The 15308-nt window shown below is 45.0% G+C and overlaps 1 protein-coding gene across 1 annotated transcript in view; it reads right to left on the bottom strand.

Annotated features, from left to right (window-relative positions):
• Positions 1–13940, bottom strand: part of LOC121853080 (extensin-like) — a 77512-nt gene extending 63572 nt beyond the window's left edge. The window contains exons 1-3 of the mRNA XM_042347397.1: positions 13813–13940; positions 11256–12469; positions 10595–11118 (exon numbers count right to left, since the gene is read on the bottom strand). Coding sequence (XP_042203331.1) covers positions 10595–11118; positions 11256–12469; positions 13813–13940 — 1866 coding nt within the window. The remainder of the gene's footprint in view (positions 1–10594; positions 11119–11255; positions 12470–13812) is intronic.
• Positions 13941–15308: the final 1368 nt, after the last annotated feature.

The raw sequence follows: 15308 nt of genomic DNA on the forward strand, positions 1-15308 counted from the left end.
ATTTTTGTTTCTTAAGTTTAGGTAAAGGAGAATAGGAAAAGAAGTAGAAAAGTAAGACATAAACATATAACTCCCCGAGGGGCTACAAACTTGATAAAGATTCTGCTCCCCTACCCTGCCACCGTGCCTCGGGTTGCAATGGAAAAAAAATGGTCCTCAAAAGGTTAAACTCCTCGGTATACCTCTGTTGGTTCAGCCTCACCAAGAAAACCTGAATAATTCTTACCGCCAGGCTCTGCCACCGACTCCAAATCTGCCAGTCAGTCTCAAATTCTCAAAGGTTCGTGTGTTAGATTTTCATCGTAACTGATGAAATAGGAATGCATCTAGATCGATAACTTAAAGGTATAAAGTCACAAGAAATAATATCCAGATGGCAAGTACATTACACTGAGACTTTACAATATTTGTTTTCACTTATCCGGAGACAGAATAAACTTAGGCTACAGAATCTTTGTTAACCCAGACCCGGGGCTTGACATGGTGCCCATTCCCGTCAGTTCCTTCCCATTTCCTCAGCCCGTCAAGAGCCGGGTGAACGGTTACCTTGTCCTGGCCGTCCGTAACACTGCTTCGCCTGTGTTTTGCCACCTTCCCCTTCCCCATTCTAACCTCCCCTCTCCTTCCACCCAGCTCCACCCCAATTGTTATGCAACGTTGCTACCCCATCGCCTACAATGATCACACTTGAAATTTTCTTATTTTTGAGTTCACGTCCAATACACCGGAAATTCTACTTCTGTCCCTCAGCTTCATCGTAGTTCTGCCTCAGTTCAGTCAGTCTCACCACCAACTGTTCTTCTTTCAGTCCAGCATTCAGTACTTTCTTTCCATTGTTTGCTTCCTTCGTATTTTTTTTTTTGTCATTTTCTTTTTCCCTACGCCCAATGAATTCACTTTTACGAGCCTCCTCTGAACGTTGTCCCATCCTATCGGTAACATAAACTGGAAGATTTCCGTTCTTCAAATGACTAGCTTCTTGCTGGTAAAAGATTCCGTGTCTATCTCACTCTCATCTTTTACTCTCCTCTTCCACTTTTGAGAGGTGGATCAACTAGCAGAAAAACTCAAAGAAAAGGAGGAACATAATTATGATGCAAGAAATGTGTAGAAGATAAATCGTAAGAGAACCAAGAGAAGTACTTACATAGACGTCCATATCCTTGTCTGGCACACGCAGCATATAAGATTCTCAGCACGCACTACCCTGCCAACACCACCTGTTTATAGTCATGACTCAAAACCTCCTTCTCGCATCCATCACTCGCTTCTTATGTGAGAACAGTGAATCTCTTTTCCAGTTCAAATTTTTCATTGATAGTCTTTATTTTTTCATCCATAAGTCCGATGTACAAGGCGGGACAAAAGTTGTAAAGGAATTTGCATTTAAAATAATACAGACATTAGAGTTATTACACACACACTCACACACACCACCAACGAGGCAGGCCTACAACAACAAATAATAATTATCAGTGATTTATATATATATATATATATATATATATATATATATATATATATATATATATATATATATATATATATATATATATATATATATATATATATATATATATATATATATATATATATATACTTCATTTTTAGTCCATATAACACGCGGACTTTGAACATATAATCAACGCTACCGACCAACCCACAAGGACACTAAAAGCAGTCCTAGACTCTGTTATATTTCACACAAAGCCTGTTCATCGAGCTGATGGCGCCGTGAACCTCATTGGGAACTGCCCGTGCCTCTTATGTGGTGTCAGTAGCATTTTACCGAATCCAGCTGGTATGAAACGCGAGGTACCACATATATACTTCATTTTTAGTCCATATAACACGCGGACTTTGAACATATAATCAACGACCTCACCAGCAAGGAATCGAACCCTCGACCTACTGGGTGGGACTAGGGAACGGTTACCGGCTAGGCCACAAGGACACTAAAAGCAGTTCTAGACTCTGATATATTTCACACAAAGCCTGTTCATCGAGCTGATGGCGCCGTGAACCTCATTGGGAAACTGCCCGTGCCTCGTATGTGGTGTCAGTAGCATTTTACCGAATCCAGCTGGTATGAAACACGAGGTACCATATATATACTTCATTTTTAGTCCATGTAACACGCGTACTTTGAACATATAATCCCAATGAGGTTCAAGGCGCCATCAGCTCGATGAACAGGCTTTGTGTGAAATATAACAGAGCTAAGACTGCTTTTAGTGTCCTTGTGGGTTGGTCGGTAGCATTCCCTAGTCCCACCCAGTAGGTCGAGGGTTCGATTCCTGGCTGGTGAAGTCGTTGATTATATATATATATATATATATATATATATATATATATATATATATATATATATATATATATATATATATATATATATATATATATATATATATATATATATATATATATATATTGTATATATAAAACCTGTATGTTTACTCCATAACTCCTTTTTGTATTGAAAGATTTGGTCAAACAATCCACTTCCCAATGCCAATACTCCTATTATTGTAATTCATATGGTGCCCATTATATATTTTCAGCCTCTGGTTGCTGTGCCTTTCAAGAAACCGATATTATTATTATTATTGTTATTATTATTATTATTATTATTATTATTATTATTATTATCATTAATATTACTACTACTACTACTAATACTTTTTTTTTAAATGGCCACCAGCCTCCCCCAATAGCTACACCTTCGCCGCTATTTTATTACCTTAAAATTGAATATCCTAATTCATAAGTATCTATCCTAGCTGTGTTGAGTTAGATGAGCCGCAGGTCTATGCGGCATTCAGTGACTGTTGTCTCATCGTCAATATCTGCAACTGTTGTCGGCTTTAGGGCCGATGCTCTCGTTCCCCTAAGGCAGAGTCAAGCAGACCTAAGCAGAGAGAAGGACAGTCGACATCTCAACCAGGCTGTAACATAACTTCTGGGCTGCTGCTTCAGTTCAGATAACACCTCCGCGAGTCTGGCGTAGAAGCATCTTGTACTTGGTCCAATCCCGCCAGAGGTTGTAAACACCAAAGGAGTGAACCTGCCTGATCATGATTGTAATTGATTAATTATGAGTGAAGTCATCGCTTCGGATTATTTCTTTGGTAGCCGCACTTGGGCGGTTCAAAGAGGTTAGCTGGGGACCACCTGACCACTTCTGAGTGCACTTCTTTGACCCATTTCACCGCATCGTCCTCCGACATGCCTTTCCAATTTGTTGATTGTATGTCATTCGCCTCATGAACTTTTTGTTTTGTTTTTTGTTTGTATTTGTTTTCTATTGTTTGCCAACATTTCCTCCAGCCTCCCCCAATAGCCACACCTTCGCCGCCATTTTATTACCTTAAAATTAAATATCGTAATACAGAAGTAGCTACCCTAAATGTGTTGAGTTAGTTGAGCTCAGATCTATGCTGCATTAAGTGACTTTTGCATCAAAGTCGATATCTGCGACTGTTGTCGGCTTTGGGGGATGCTCTCGTTCCCCTGAGGCAAAGTAATGCAGACCTAAGCAGAGAAAAGGACAATCGACATCTCAACCAGGTTGTAGGTAGTAGGTAGTAAGCAGCTACCAAACAGGGAGGTACTAACGCCTAGGAAGATATTGGAACCATAATGTGTTGTCTAATGGTAGACCCTGCTGCCATATGGCATCACGAAAATTGTGACCAAGTCCCAGGCTGCTGATCTGACTTTCTGCCTCATTTACACACAATTGCAGGGTCTCAATTGTTTCTCTTACTTGGACAACACAACATACATAATATATATCGTTTCCCACTCATGATTTATTTTTTCGTTTTTGTATTTATTATTATTATTATTATTATTATTATTATTATTATTATTATTATTATTATTATTATTATTATTATTATTATTATTATTATTATTATTATTATTATTATTATTATTATTATTATTATTATTATTATTATTATTATTATTATTATTATTGTGTATTTATTATTATTTTGTGCATTTTCGCCCCAGGCCCTGATGTGGGTCAGTGACCTGTGCCCGGGTGGGCTAATCCCCGTAAAAAAAAAAAAAATTAAAAAGGCTGTAACATAACTTCTCGGCCGCTGCTTCCGTTCTGATAACACCTCCGCGAGTCTGGCGTAGAAGCATCTTGCACTTGGTCCCATCCCGCCAGAGCTGCCCTGATCGACGTTCTGAATTCTCTCCCCATATGCCCTAATCTTGTCGTTCTCGTTCCTCCTGTATGCAGCATGGAGAGCTAGGTTACGGTGACATGCGGCCATGGGATCAAAAATCTTTATGTCAAGGAAGGCTTGCTGCCCCCGCGTCCAGAATCCTCGAGCCCTGACGTCCACACGGGCTTCGTTGTATGTGTTTGAAGTCCTGTGACAGAGGTTCTCACCGTCCAATGGAAGGAGGGACGGTTCTACCATGACGTCGTGGCAGATTTCCCTCAGTAGATTTGCTGTTAGATCCCTTACTTCGTCATGCCTCATGCATACGAGGCCCCCTTTCTTGCACACCATGGCGTGGTTGATGTCATAAGATGAGCCGCACACGCATTGGGAGGGCAAGCATTCTCCTGGCCTACCGTACCTTAGAGCAATGGCATCTTTGAATTCTTGTTTATTAAGGATGAAGCCTTTAGCCCATATCGGTAACTTTGTCAACCAGTTCGAGGCGCTCACCTCCTGCGCTATAGCTACTTTTCTTTTCACGTGCTCTGGCACTTGCTGCAACAGTTGTTGCAGTTTATCACTTTGGGTGTGCTGCCACTCTGTCGTAATGGGCCGTCGAATCTTGTTTAATTCGTTGGTATCCACCTGATTTGCTGCATTCTAATCCAATATGTGCTCAGTGAGAGCTGCCGTGAGCTGGAAAGAGTTCTGATGTTCTGCATCAGCAAGCTCCACTGGATTAGCAAATCCCATTCCTCCTAGTCTCGGTGGTAGTACAAGGAGTGACCTTTCTGCTGGGGTTAAGAAAGGGTTTTTCACTAGTGTTGGGATAAAAGCGACATTGATAGCTTCTTCCAGAGGACGGAGGAGGGGTCCAATATCAGGAATAGTGGGCATCAGGTAATTCCAGCGATGCTTGACTCCATGGGTGAATGCCGCAAAAGCTGCATGTCGTTCCGTTTTATCAATATCGAAAGAGCTTGGATTTCCTTCACCCACTCATTAAACTTCCCCGTTACGTACTCAGTCTTGAAGTCCTTCGTGCCGATTATCGCACCTACAGGGGGTGTAAATGTCTTTGGCCGTTATTTGTTATTTATACCTCACGTCCACAGAACACCTCTATTACCCGATCACAATGTTCTGGCTTTACAATGAGGAAGGACTTGCTTACGTTTGGGTGGTACCCTATTTGTGGACCTCGTGATGTTACCAGTTCCCACTACTTTTTGATGTCTTCCACCTTTCCTGCTCCTGTTAGGTCATCAGAGTACACCACTTGCTTGAACTCGGTTGTTTCATATTTTAGTGTATGTTGGAGCACAGACAGACCTTGTGCGTACATTGTCATGGCGACAGGGTCCTCCTGCGTTGTTCCTTCAGTTGACTGTACGGTGGTATCTCGTCTTAGGGCCTTGAAGCTTGTTATATAGAGTTCTGATGGGTTCCTAGGTGTTTTCAACATACATGGCAAAGTTTGGACACTTGATCTAGATGTTGTGTAGTGTAGCCTTGCGGTTGATTATGTTGAATGCGTTGGAAGCGTCGACCAGAAGTTCTGCTCAAACATCTTTCTCATGGCGTAAATAGCAGCTTCACCCCCAGCCTGGTGGCCAGCACATACTTGCAAGTTCCCTGCAGCTTCCCTGACATCATCATTTACCACCTCTGTTATGCATTTTCCAATGATCCGCCTCATCACTTCCTCCACTCCTATAGGCCTGCATCCTGAATTTATATCCAGAGGAATGAAGCGGCAGGCCATCAGAGTATGGAGGTGGTGGCAGCACGAGGCTGCTTGTTTTCTTGCAAGGGCGGCGATGGCATTGCAGAGATCAAGTGCTACGGCACCAAATTTGTTAGTGCTGAGGATGACTCTCTAAGCGTTTGCATCCAGGCCGAAAGGGCCAGCCCCTCCTTGAGTTTTCAGGGCTTTTTTCCACACCATCCCTCCTGTTATTTTCTCGAACAGGACAGCATTAGGAGGGATATAGGCTCCCTGTAACCTGATGTCTTCCTCTTCACTTGCAAGGGGATGTTTTTCCTTCAGTTGTGGTAATGTCTCTCTGTTTATTGGCAGAACACCATCGGAAATTTCCTTTTTGAGCGATTTTACCGCCAAGGACACTTTTCCTTTACGCATCTTATGACTAAATTTTCTGGCCATTTCCTCAGTTTTTTTCTTGCCGTCTCCTATGAATTTTAGACTCTCCTGCAGTGTTCTTGCTTCGAATAGGAGATCTTCAGTGGCCCCTTTCTGCCACATTGTCAATCCCCTTTTAATTGCTGACACGTTTTCTTTGCACTTAGACCTTGCGTGTCTCCTCTGACAGAATAGATGGGGTACTATGACCAGTATTTGAAGAGTAATGGGGCCAGGGCGCTGGCATGAGTGTAATTGATTATGAGGCGAGTCATTTCCCGGATTATTTCTTTGGTACCCGCGCACTTGGGTGGTCCAAAGAGGTTAGCTGGCGACCACCTGACCACTTCTGAGTGGACATCTTTGACGTATTTCACAGCATCGTCCCCCGACATGCCTTTCCAATTTGTTGACTATATGTCATTTACCTCATGAACAGTATTTTCCGACTGAGTGTGTTCACCACTATCGTCTGACATGTAGTCAGGTGATGAATCTCTGCCGTATGGATTTTGACAGTTGGTCCCTTTCCTACAACCCACACAGCGTGTGTTACTTCTCACACAAATACAAGGTGTGCATTTCTGATTCCGGCCTGAGCACTGACAAGCACATTTCCCAGCCATGATGTTGACCTAAGAAGTAGAGGGCAGTGGGGGAGGTAGGAAGTTGTGGTTTGGGAGGGGAGGAGGGGCAGGTCAGTTTTGGTGTACTGACCGACGTGGCGGGGCGGGGCGGGGCGGGGCATGGGCGGGGCAGGGCGGGGCCTGTGTCGGGGCGGGGCGGGTTCAGGGCATGTGAAAACATAGCCGCGGCGAGTGGTAGACAATGTAATCTAATTCTCCGGGATGTAGCGAAGTCATTTGACAAAGTCTGGCATGACGGTCTAAAATGTAAGATCCTCCAACTCGGACTTCTCACCAACATTGAAAAGTTGCCTTGCAACTTTCTTGACGGCAGAAATGCCACACTGAGGGTAGGACAACACACAGGAGAGACCTTTCCACTCATGAGCGGAGTCCCTCAGGGGAGCGTCCTCTCCCCCACCCTATATATTATCTACACAAGTGACACCCCGCCTCCCACTAGAATAGGTAACGAAGATATTATGTATGGAGATGACATCACTCAAATAACAACACATCAAGGAATATCGCGAGCGTTACAGGCCGACAACACCAGGCGGGAATTAGAAAGGGTAAATAATTACGAAAAACAATGGAAAATCCAAGCCAGTCTCCCGAAATTCACAGTGATACCCCTTATGCAGAAGGAAAACCCTCCTGGGCCTGCATATATCCAAGACAGGTTACTCCCATCAAGTCCACACCAGGAAGGAAAAGGAAAGAAGAGAGCTGAGAAAACTATACCGCCTTAAAGCGCTTCCTGAGAAAATAAAACTCCGCCTGGTGACATCATTTATCACACCGATATTAACTTACCCAGCAGTACCTCTTCATACTATGAGCACCACTCATATATTAAAATTACAGGAGGTCCAAAATGAAGCTCTAAGATTCGTCACAGGTGAAAGATACCCTTTCACCAGAACCACAGCCGAGATACATAGAGACCTGAGAATAAAACCCATCAACAAGCAGCTACACACCCTGTCCAGCATAATCTGGCAAAAGATAGAACGATCAGAGCAAGAACTCCTTCAAAGACTCCCACCAGATAACGATAACAACCATACATGGTTCCCAAAAGTTACCAAATCTCAAAAGGTCCATTACCACCTCTGATCTACATGGCCAGGCAATAGACAACCTCCCTAGATCAGCATCCGCCAGTAGGGTCGGCGGAATATGAAATAAGGCCCTTAAAACACCCATATATGGGACAGGGTAGGATGTCTAGTGCCTGTACCGACAGACAATAACTAACCCTTGACACAACCCTAACACACTATTAGCTTAGCTAGGTGGTCAGCCCGTCCTCTCTTACCTCCTCCAAAATTTCTTCAATTTCCGTACTATAACTTCCTTCCCCCACCTCTAATCTTCTTTCACCCCTACTTTCTCTTCAAAAAAAAAAAAAAAAGGCTGGGCACAGGGCGAGCAGGACCGTTACCTATGAGCAGCTCGGGTTACAGGCCAAGGCCTACGTGGCACTGACCAACACCAGCGCCATCTGCTATACAGTCCCCGGCTCTCCATTAGCTATCACCAATATCCACTCAGGAAGCCCACAGGTGGATGACACTGTAGTGCCCCTCCAAGCGTTGCGGTGTGGAGTAATCGTCTCCCAAGTGAGGCGGTCGATTTGGCACTTTTTCAGATTTGTCTTAAGACTGTCTCTATACCGTTTCCGTTGTCCGCCAGCGTTATGTTTACCATTCGTTAGGTGACTGTAAAGTAGTTGCTTTGGCAGTATGCTGTCGTCCATGCGGGTAACATGGCCAATCCAACTCAGTTGTTCATAAATAATGGTAACCTCTTTGCTTCTACAGTTGGTGTCAGCGGGAATGCTGGCATTTGTTCTCTTCTCTTCCCAGCGAACTCGGAGAATGGAACGTAGACTACGCTGGTGAAACTTTTCAATTGCCTGTATGTGACACACACACACACACACATATATATATATATATATATATATATATATATATATATATATATATATATATATATATATATATATATATATATATATATATATATATATATATATATATATATATATATATATTTATTTTATAATAAATATATACAACAGCTTGTCTAATTCCTCCTACTTGTACTTGTACCCCCTCCAATAATACTTCTTTCATTCTCCCTCTCATCCCCACTCCATAAGAACTCTTAAACTCTCCATCTCACTCTCACTCTAGGTATTTTATGACTCCACTCACTGTCCTCACAATCTCCCAGCATCCTCCCTCTCCTTTTCCACTCAAGGAGAGGGGAAGTTGATGAACTGGGTAGATGAGTGGGAGCAGTAAGGGTAAGTCCAGCAGTGTCTGGCTAATGTAGGCGTCATGAATCAAGCCGGTTTACTGCACCTATGGGACCTGGACTATATAACATCTGGACTACATAACAGCTGGGCGAAATAACAGCTGGACTATATAACAACTGGCCCATATAAGAACTGGGCGAAATAACAGTTGGGCTATATAACAGCTAGTCCATATAACTGCTGGGCGAAATAACAGCTGGACCACTGTATATAACAACTGCGCCATACAAGCGCTGTAGGAAATAACAGCTGGACAGTATAACAGCTGGGCCACATAAGAGCTAGACGAAATAACAGCTGGACTATATAGCAACTGGGCCATATAAGAGATGAGGGAAACAACAGCTGGACTGTATAACAGCTGGGCCATATAAGAGCTGGGCGAAATAACAGCTGGACTGTACAGTATAACAGCTGGGTCACATAAGAGCTGGGCGAAATAACAGCTGGAATGCATAACAGCTGGGCCATATAAGAGCTGGGCGAAATAGCAGCCGGACAATATAACAATAGTACATTATAACGGATGGATCATATAACAATTGTGGACCATATAGCAGCTTGACTATGTAATATAATAGCGGCCTGATATAACAGTAGGATGACATAACGACTGAACTATATAACAGCTGGACTATATTACAGGTGCAACATATAAGAGCTGGACAGTTCAACAGGTACAGTACATGTAATAATGCTAAATTGTCGTACTATTAATAAGTAAATAATAATAATAATAATAATAATAATAAATAAATAAAATGAGTATAAAACAAATAGAATATTTTAAGCTATAAAGATTTATTTTATTAATCATAACATATACATATAAAGATTAGTTTACAGAAATTAATTTAATAAACAAAAATAATAGAGGTGATCCAAAAATTCGTTACATATGCCCCAGAAAAATAAAAACCTTTTACTACACAATGAAAAACAACATACTTTCATCTTCCATAATAAAATCTTTACCCGATTTATTAAAACGAAAGAAAAAATCGGATATTTTATTGGAAAAAATTATTCCACAGTTACATTAAGGCGGGAGTAAAACAAAATAAGTTTCACCATCACAAATGTTTTGATCGAGTTGGAAAAATATTAAAGAAAATGCAGCAGAAAAAAAAAATAAGAGTAGACAATATGGCGGGTTGATTGTCACTGGTGGAGGGCTGATGGAAACATGACCGACTATGAATACGTTATCAGGGGAGTTATGAAACGCTGCCAGAAAGACTGTGTCCAAGCTAGGCTTTTACGGAGCCAGTGTTGGTTGGACCGTGATGGACGTGTCCATTGTACTCACCTGAACATGAACAGTACTGGCGGTGAGGTGGCCTTGTGAACACTGACGGCAAGGTGGCCTTGTGAACACTGGCAGTGAGGTGGCCTTGGGAACACTGACGGCAAGGTGGCCTTGTGAACACTGGCGGCTTGGTGACCTGGTGAACACTGGCGGTAAGGTGGCCTTGTGAACACTGGCGGCGTGGTGGCCTGGTGAACGCTGGAGACGTGGTGGCCTGGTGAACATTGGTAGCGTGGTCGCCTGGTGAACACTGGCTGCGAGGTGGCCTGGTGAAGGCTGTCGGCATGGTGGCCTGGTGAACACTGGCGGCGAGGTGGCACTGGTGAACACAGGGGTGGGCGTGGCCTTGTGAACACTGGCGGCTTGGTGAACACTGACGGCAAAGGTGGCTTTATGAACACTGGCAGCCTGGCGGCCCGGGGCAGAGGTGAACACTGGCGGTGAGGGCCTGGTGAACACTGGTGGCTTGGTGGCCTGGTGAACACTGGCGGCAAGGTGGCCTTGAGAACACTGGCGGCGGTGGCCTGGTGAACACTATCGGTGACGTGGCCTGGTGAACACTGGCGGTGACGCGGCCTTGTGAACACTGGCGGCAATTGACCCTGGTGATCACTGGTGGTGAGGTGGCCTTATGAACACTGGCGGTGGTGGCCTGGTGAACACTGGCGGCAAGGTGGCTTGGTGATCGCTGGCGGCGTGGTGGCCTGGTGAACATTGGCGGCATGGTGGCTGGTGAACACTGGCGTCATGGTGGCCTGGTGAACACTGGCGGCGTGGTGGCCTGGTGAACACTGGCGGTGTGGTGGCCTGGTGAACACTGACGGCAAGGTGGCTTGATGAACGCTGGCGGTGTGGTGGCCTGGTGAACGCTGGCGACGTGGTGGCCTGGTGAACACTGACGGCAAGGTGGCCTGGTGAACACTGACGGCGAATGGCCTGGTGAACGCTGGCGGCGTGGTGGCCTGGTGAATATTGGCGGCGTGGTGAACACTGACGGCAAGGTGGCCTGGTGAACGCTGACGGTGTGGGTGGCCTGGTGAACACTGACGGCAGGGTGGCCTGGTGAACGCTGGCGGCGTGGTGGCCTGGTGAACAGTGGCGACATGGTGACCTGGTGAACACTGGTGGCGTGGTGGCCTGAGTGAACACTGACGGCGAGGCCTGGGCGTGGCGGCGTCGGTGGCCTGGCAGAACGTGGCGGCATGGTGGCCTGGTGAACACTGGTGGCATGGTGGCCTGGTGAACGCTGGCGGCGTGGTGGCCTGGTGGCCTTGTGAACACTGGTGGAGTGGTGGCCTGGTGAACATTGGCGGTGAGGGAATGGCCCTGTGAACGCTGGCGGCGTGGTGGCCTGGTGAACACTGACAAGGCGGCTTGGTGAACGCTGGCGGTGTGGTGGTCTGGTGAACACTGACGGCAAGGTGGCCTGGTGAACACTGGCAGCGCAGGTGGCCTGGTGAACACTGGCGGCAAGGTGGCTTGGTGAACGCTGGCGGCGAAGTGGCCTGAACACTGACGGCAGGTTGGTGAACACTGGCGGTGGTGGCCTGGCAATACTGGCGGCAAGGTGGCAGTGAACGCTGGCGGCGTGGTGGCCTGGTGAACACTGATAGCTTGGTGGCCTTTTTAACACTGACAAGGTGGCCTGGTGAACACTGACGGCAAAAGGGTGGCCTGGTGAACGCTGGCGGCGTGGTGCCCTGGCGAACACTGGGCGGGTGGCGTGGTGGCCTGGTGAACACTGGCGGCTTGGTGGCCTGGTGAACACTGACGGCGGTGGCTGGTGAACACTGGCGGCTTGGTGGCCTGGTGAACACTAGCGGCTTGGTGGCCTGGTGAACACTGGCGGCTTGGTGGCCTGGTGAGCACTGGCGGCTTGGTGGCAAATAGCATCCGATCGCATTTAGACAAAAGCAAATTTATCTACGACTCTCAACATGGGTTTACAAAGGGACAATCTTGTCTAACAAATCTGCTGACGTTTTTTAGGAAAGTCTTCGAGGTAGTAGATTATGACGAAAATTACGATGTTATTTACTTAGACTTTAGCAAAGCATTTGACAGAGTACCGCATCAGAGGCTTCTGAGAAAAATTAAGGCTCATGGTATCGAGGGGAAAGTTTTAAATTGGATAAAATCATGGCTCACCGATAGACCGCAGAGGGTCAGCGTAGATGGTGTTAAATCTGAGTGGGGCCGTGTAACCAGTGGGGTTCCCCAGGGGTCAGTACTAGGCCCACTCTTGTTCATAATCTACATAAACGATCTAGATGCTGGGATCAGCAGTGACATAAGCAAGTTTGCGGATGACACCAAAATAGGGCGACAAATTAATTCAGGGCAGGATGCAAATGCATTACAGGAGGATCTAATTATTAACTGCAGGGGTGGTCTGAGAAATGGCAAATGAAATTCAACACCAGCAAGTGCAGCGTACTTAATATTGGAAGAACAAATACTTATAATGTATACAGCCTTAACAACATCAACCTAGAGAAGTCGACTTGCGAAAGAGACCTAGGGGTACTTGTAAGCCCGGACCTTCGGCCTAGAAAACAGTGCGTTAATGTTCGAAATAAGGCAAACAGAGTATTGGGTTTTATATCTAGAAGTGTAAGTAACAAGAGTGCAGAGGTCTTATTGCAACTATATTTTGCGCTAGTCAGGCCGCACCTCGATTATGCGGTTCAGTTCTGATCCCCTTATTATAGAATGGATATCAATTCGCTAGAGTCGGTGCAGCGAAGAATGACGAAAATGATTCCGGGACTTAGAAACCTTCCATATCAGGATAGGTTAAAGAAACTAAACTTGCATTCCCTAGAAAGACGAAGAGTGCGGGGAGATATGATAGAAGTATTTATGTGGGTGAAAGGAATCAATAAGCGGGATATAGATAAAGTTCTTATAATATCCGAGCAGGATAGGATTCGAAGCAACCGATTTAAGTTGGATAAGCTTAGGTATAGGAGGGAGATAGGAAGGAACTGGTTCACAAATAGGGTGGTGGACGAGTGGAACAAGCTTAGCAACTATGTAGTAAGTGCTGGATCGCTGGAAAGTTTCAAAAGGAGACAGGATAGATTCATGGATGTTAGAGAGTGGTAGTAACTCTCGACAGGAGCTGCCATGCACAGGCCAACCGGCCTATTGCAGACTCCTTATTTTCTTATGTTCTTATGTTCTTATGACGACAAGGTGGCCTTGTGAACGCTGACGGCAAGGTGGCCTGGTGAACATTGGTGGCGTGGTGGCCTGGTGAACACTGGCGGCGAGGTGGACTGGTGAACACTGGCGGCGTGGTGATCACTGTTGCCGTGGTAGACACTAGTGATCGGTTGAACATCACTCTCTCGCATGGTGTATTCTTAGTTTACCAACGAATTCATGAAGACACGCTCTACTGATTATAGTTGTGTGTTTGCCAGGAGCTGGGTTATGGAAGATATCCATTATTTGCCTCAGTGCAGGAGGCAATGGTATTGGCCGGTGTAGAAGTGAGGGGTTTCTTGATAAGTTCAAGTCAGCTATGCACTGTATTAGGGTGACGGGAGGGATCGCTATCATATGTGCTGTCCTGCCAAGAAGAAGAATTGGCAATGATTGGTTGTCAAAGGTAGTTGGTGTCAACGCCGTTTTGACAGATAATGCAAGTTAGTATCAGTCCCATTCAGTGAGAACTGAGACAACTTTTACGACAGAAGGGACCTTTATGCTAGGGATGGGAATCTTTAAACTACTAGGGAAACGTGTGAGCATGGGGATCAAGGAGAATGCAGTGTGCGTGGGTAAAGAAAGTGAAAGGTTACAAAGAAATAGTGCTAGGAATGATGACAAACCTAAATTAGGCAGGGAGTTAAAACCTTAACGCAACAAACAGAGGACACAGATCACGACTAACTTAAATGTTTACTCCGAAAACAGTAAAAGTGTGAGAAATTTAATGGATGAAATCAGGGAGTTGGTACATACCGGAAAAATCGATTTAATAGCATTCTCCGAACGTGGATAAACTTATACTCACGTGAGTTACTTGTCGAATACCAAATTAAAGGTTGTAAATTATTCCATACTGATAGGCAAATTAGGAAAGGAGGCAGGGTAGCAATCTACGAGTATGTCAGGGATAATCTGGAGTGTTAAATCAATAGGGAAATAAAAACTTAACTGATTACAGATGAAATTTAGATAGAATTAACCAATGGCAGGGAAAAATTAATCATAGGAGTAATATATAGACCAAATTTTGATAGAGTTAATGAGCAACTTATTCGGGATGAAATGCGCAGGGCATCCAGACATAGCAAAATATGCATAGTAGGCTGTAGGTTATGTATCTAAGCTACTGTGCCGAGTAGCAACCTTGTATATAAGCTACTGTGCCGAGTAGCATCTATGTATATAATTACGTGGCAACACTGCACGTGTTATGTGGCAACATTGCCCCGAGGCTGCCATATGGCAAGGCAGTCTCAGTCTGACTCTGTGGGCCGTGCATGGGACATGCTAGTCACCACTTGTATTTCTCCTATCCGTTAATAAATGGACTTCAGTGTTACCCGGTGTTTCCCTACCCATCACTGCCTTCTTCAGGGAACACTTGGAACCTTCATGGCGCAGTGAGTAGGATCTGCGGACTTACAAGTGTTGTGAACAACGCCGAGACCGTTACGACTGCCGGCAATGTGCGCATCGAATAGTGTGTTGTGTTGCG

Source organism: Homarus americanus, unplaced genomic scaffold (assembly GCF_018991925.1).
Source record: "Homarus americanus isolate GMGI-L3 unplaced genomic scaffold, GMGI_Hamer_2.0 scaffold32305, whole genome shotgun sequence".
Lineage (NCBI taxonomy): Eukaryota > Metazoa > Arthropoda > Malacostraca > Decapoda > Nephropidae > Homarus > Homarus americanus.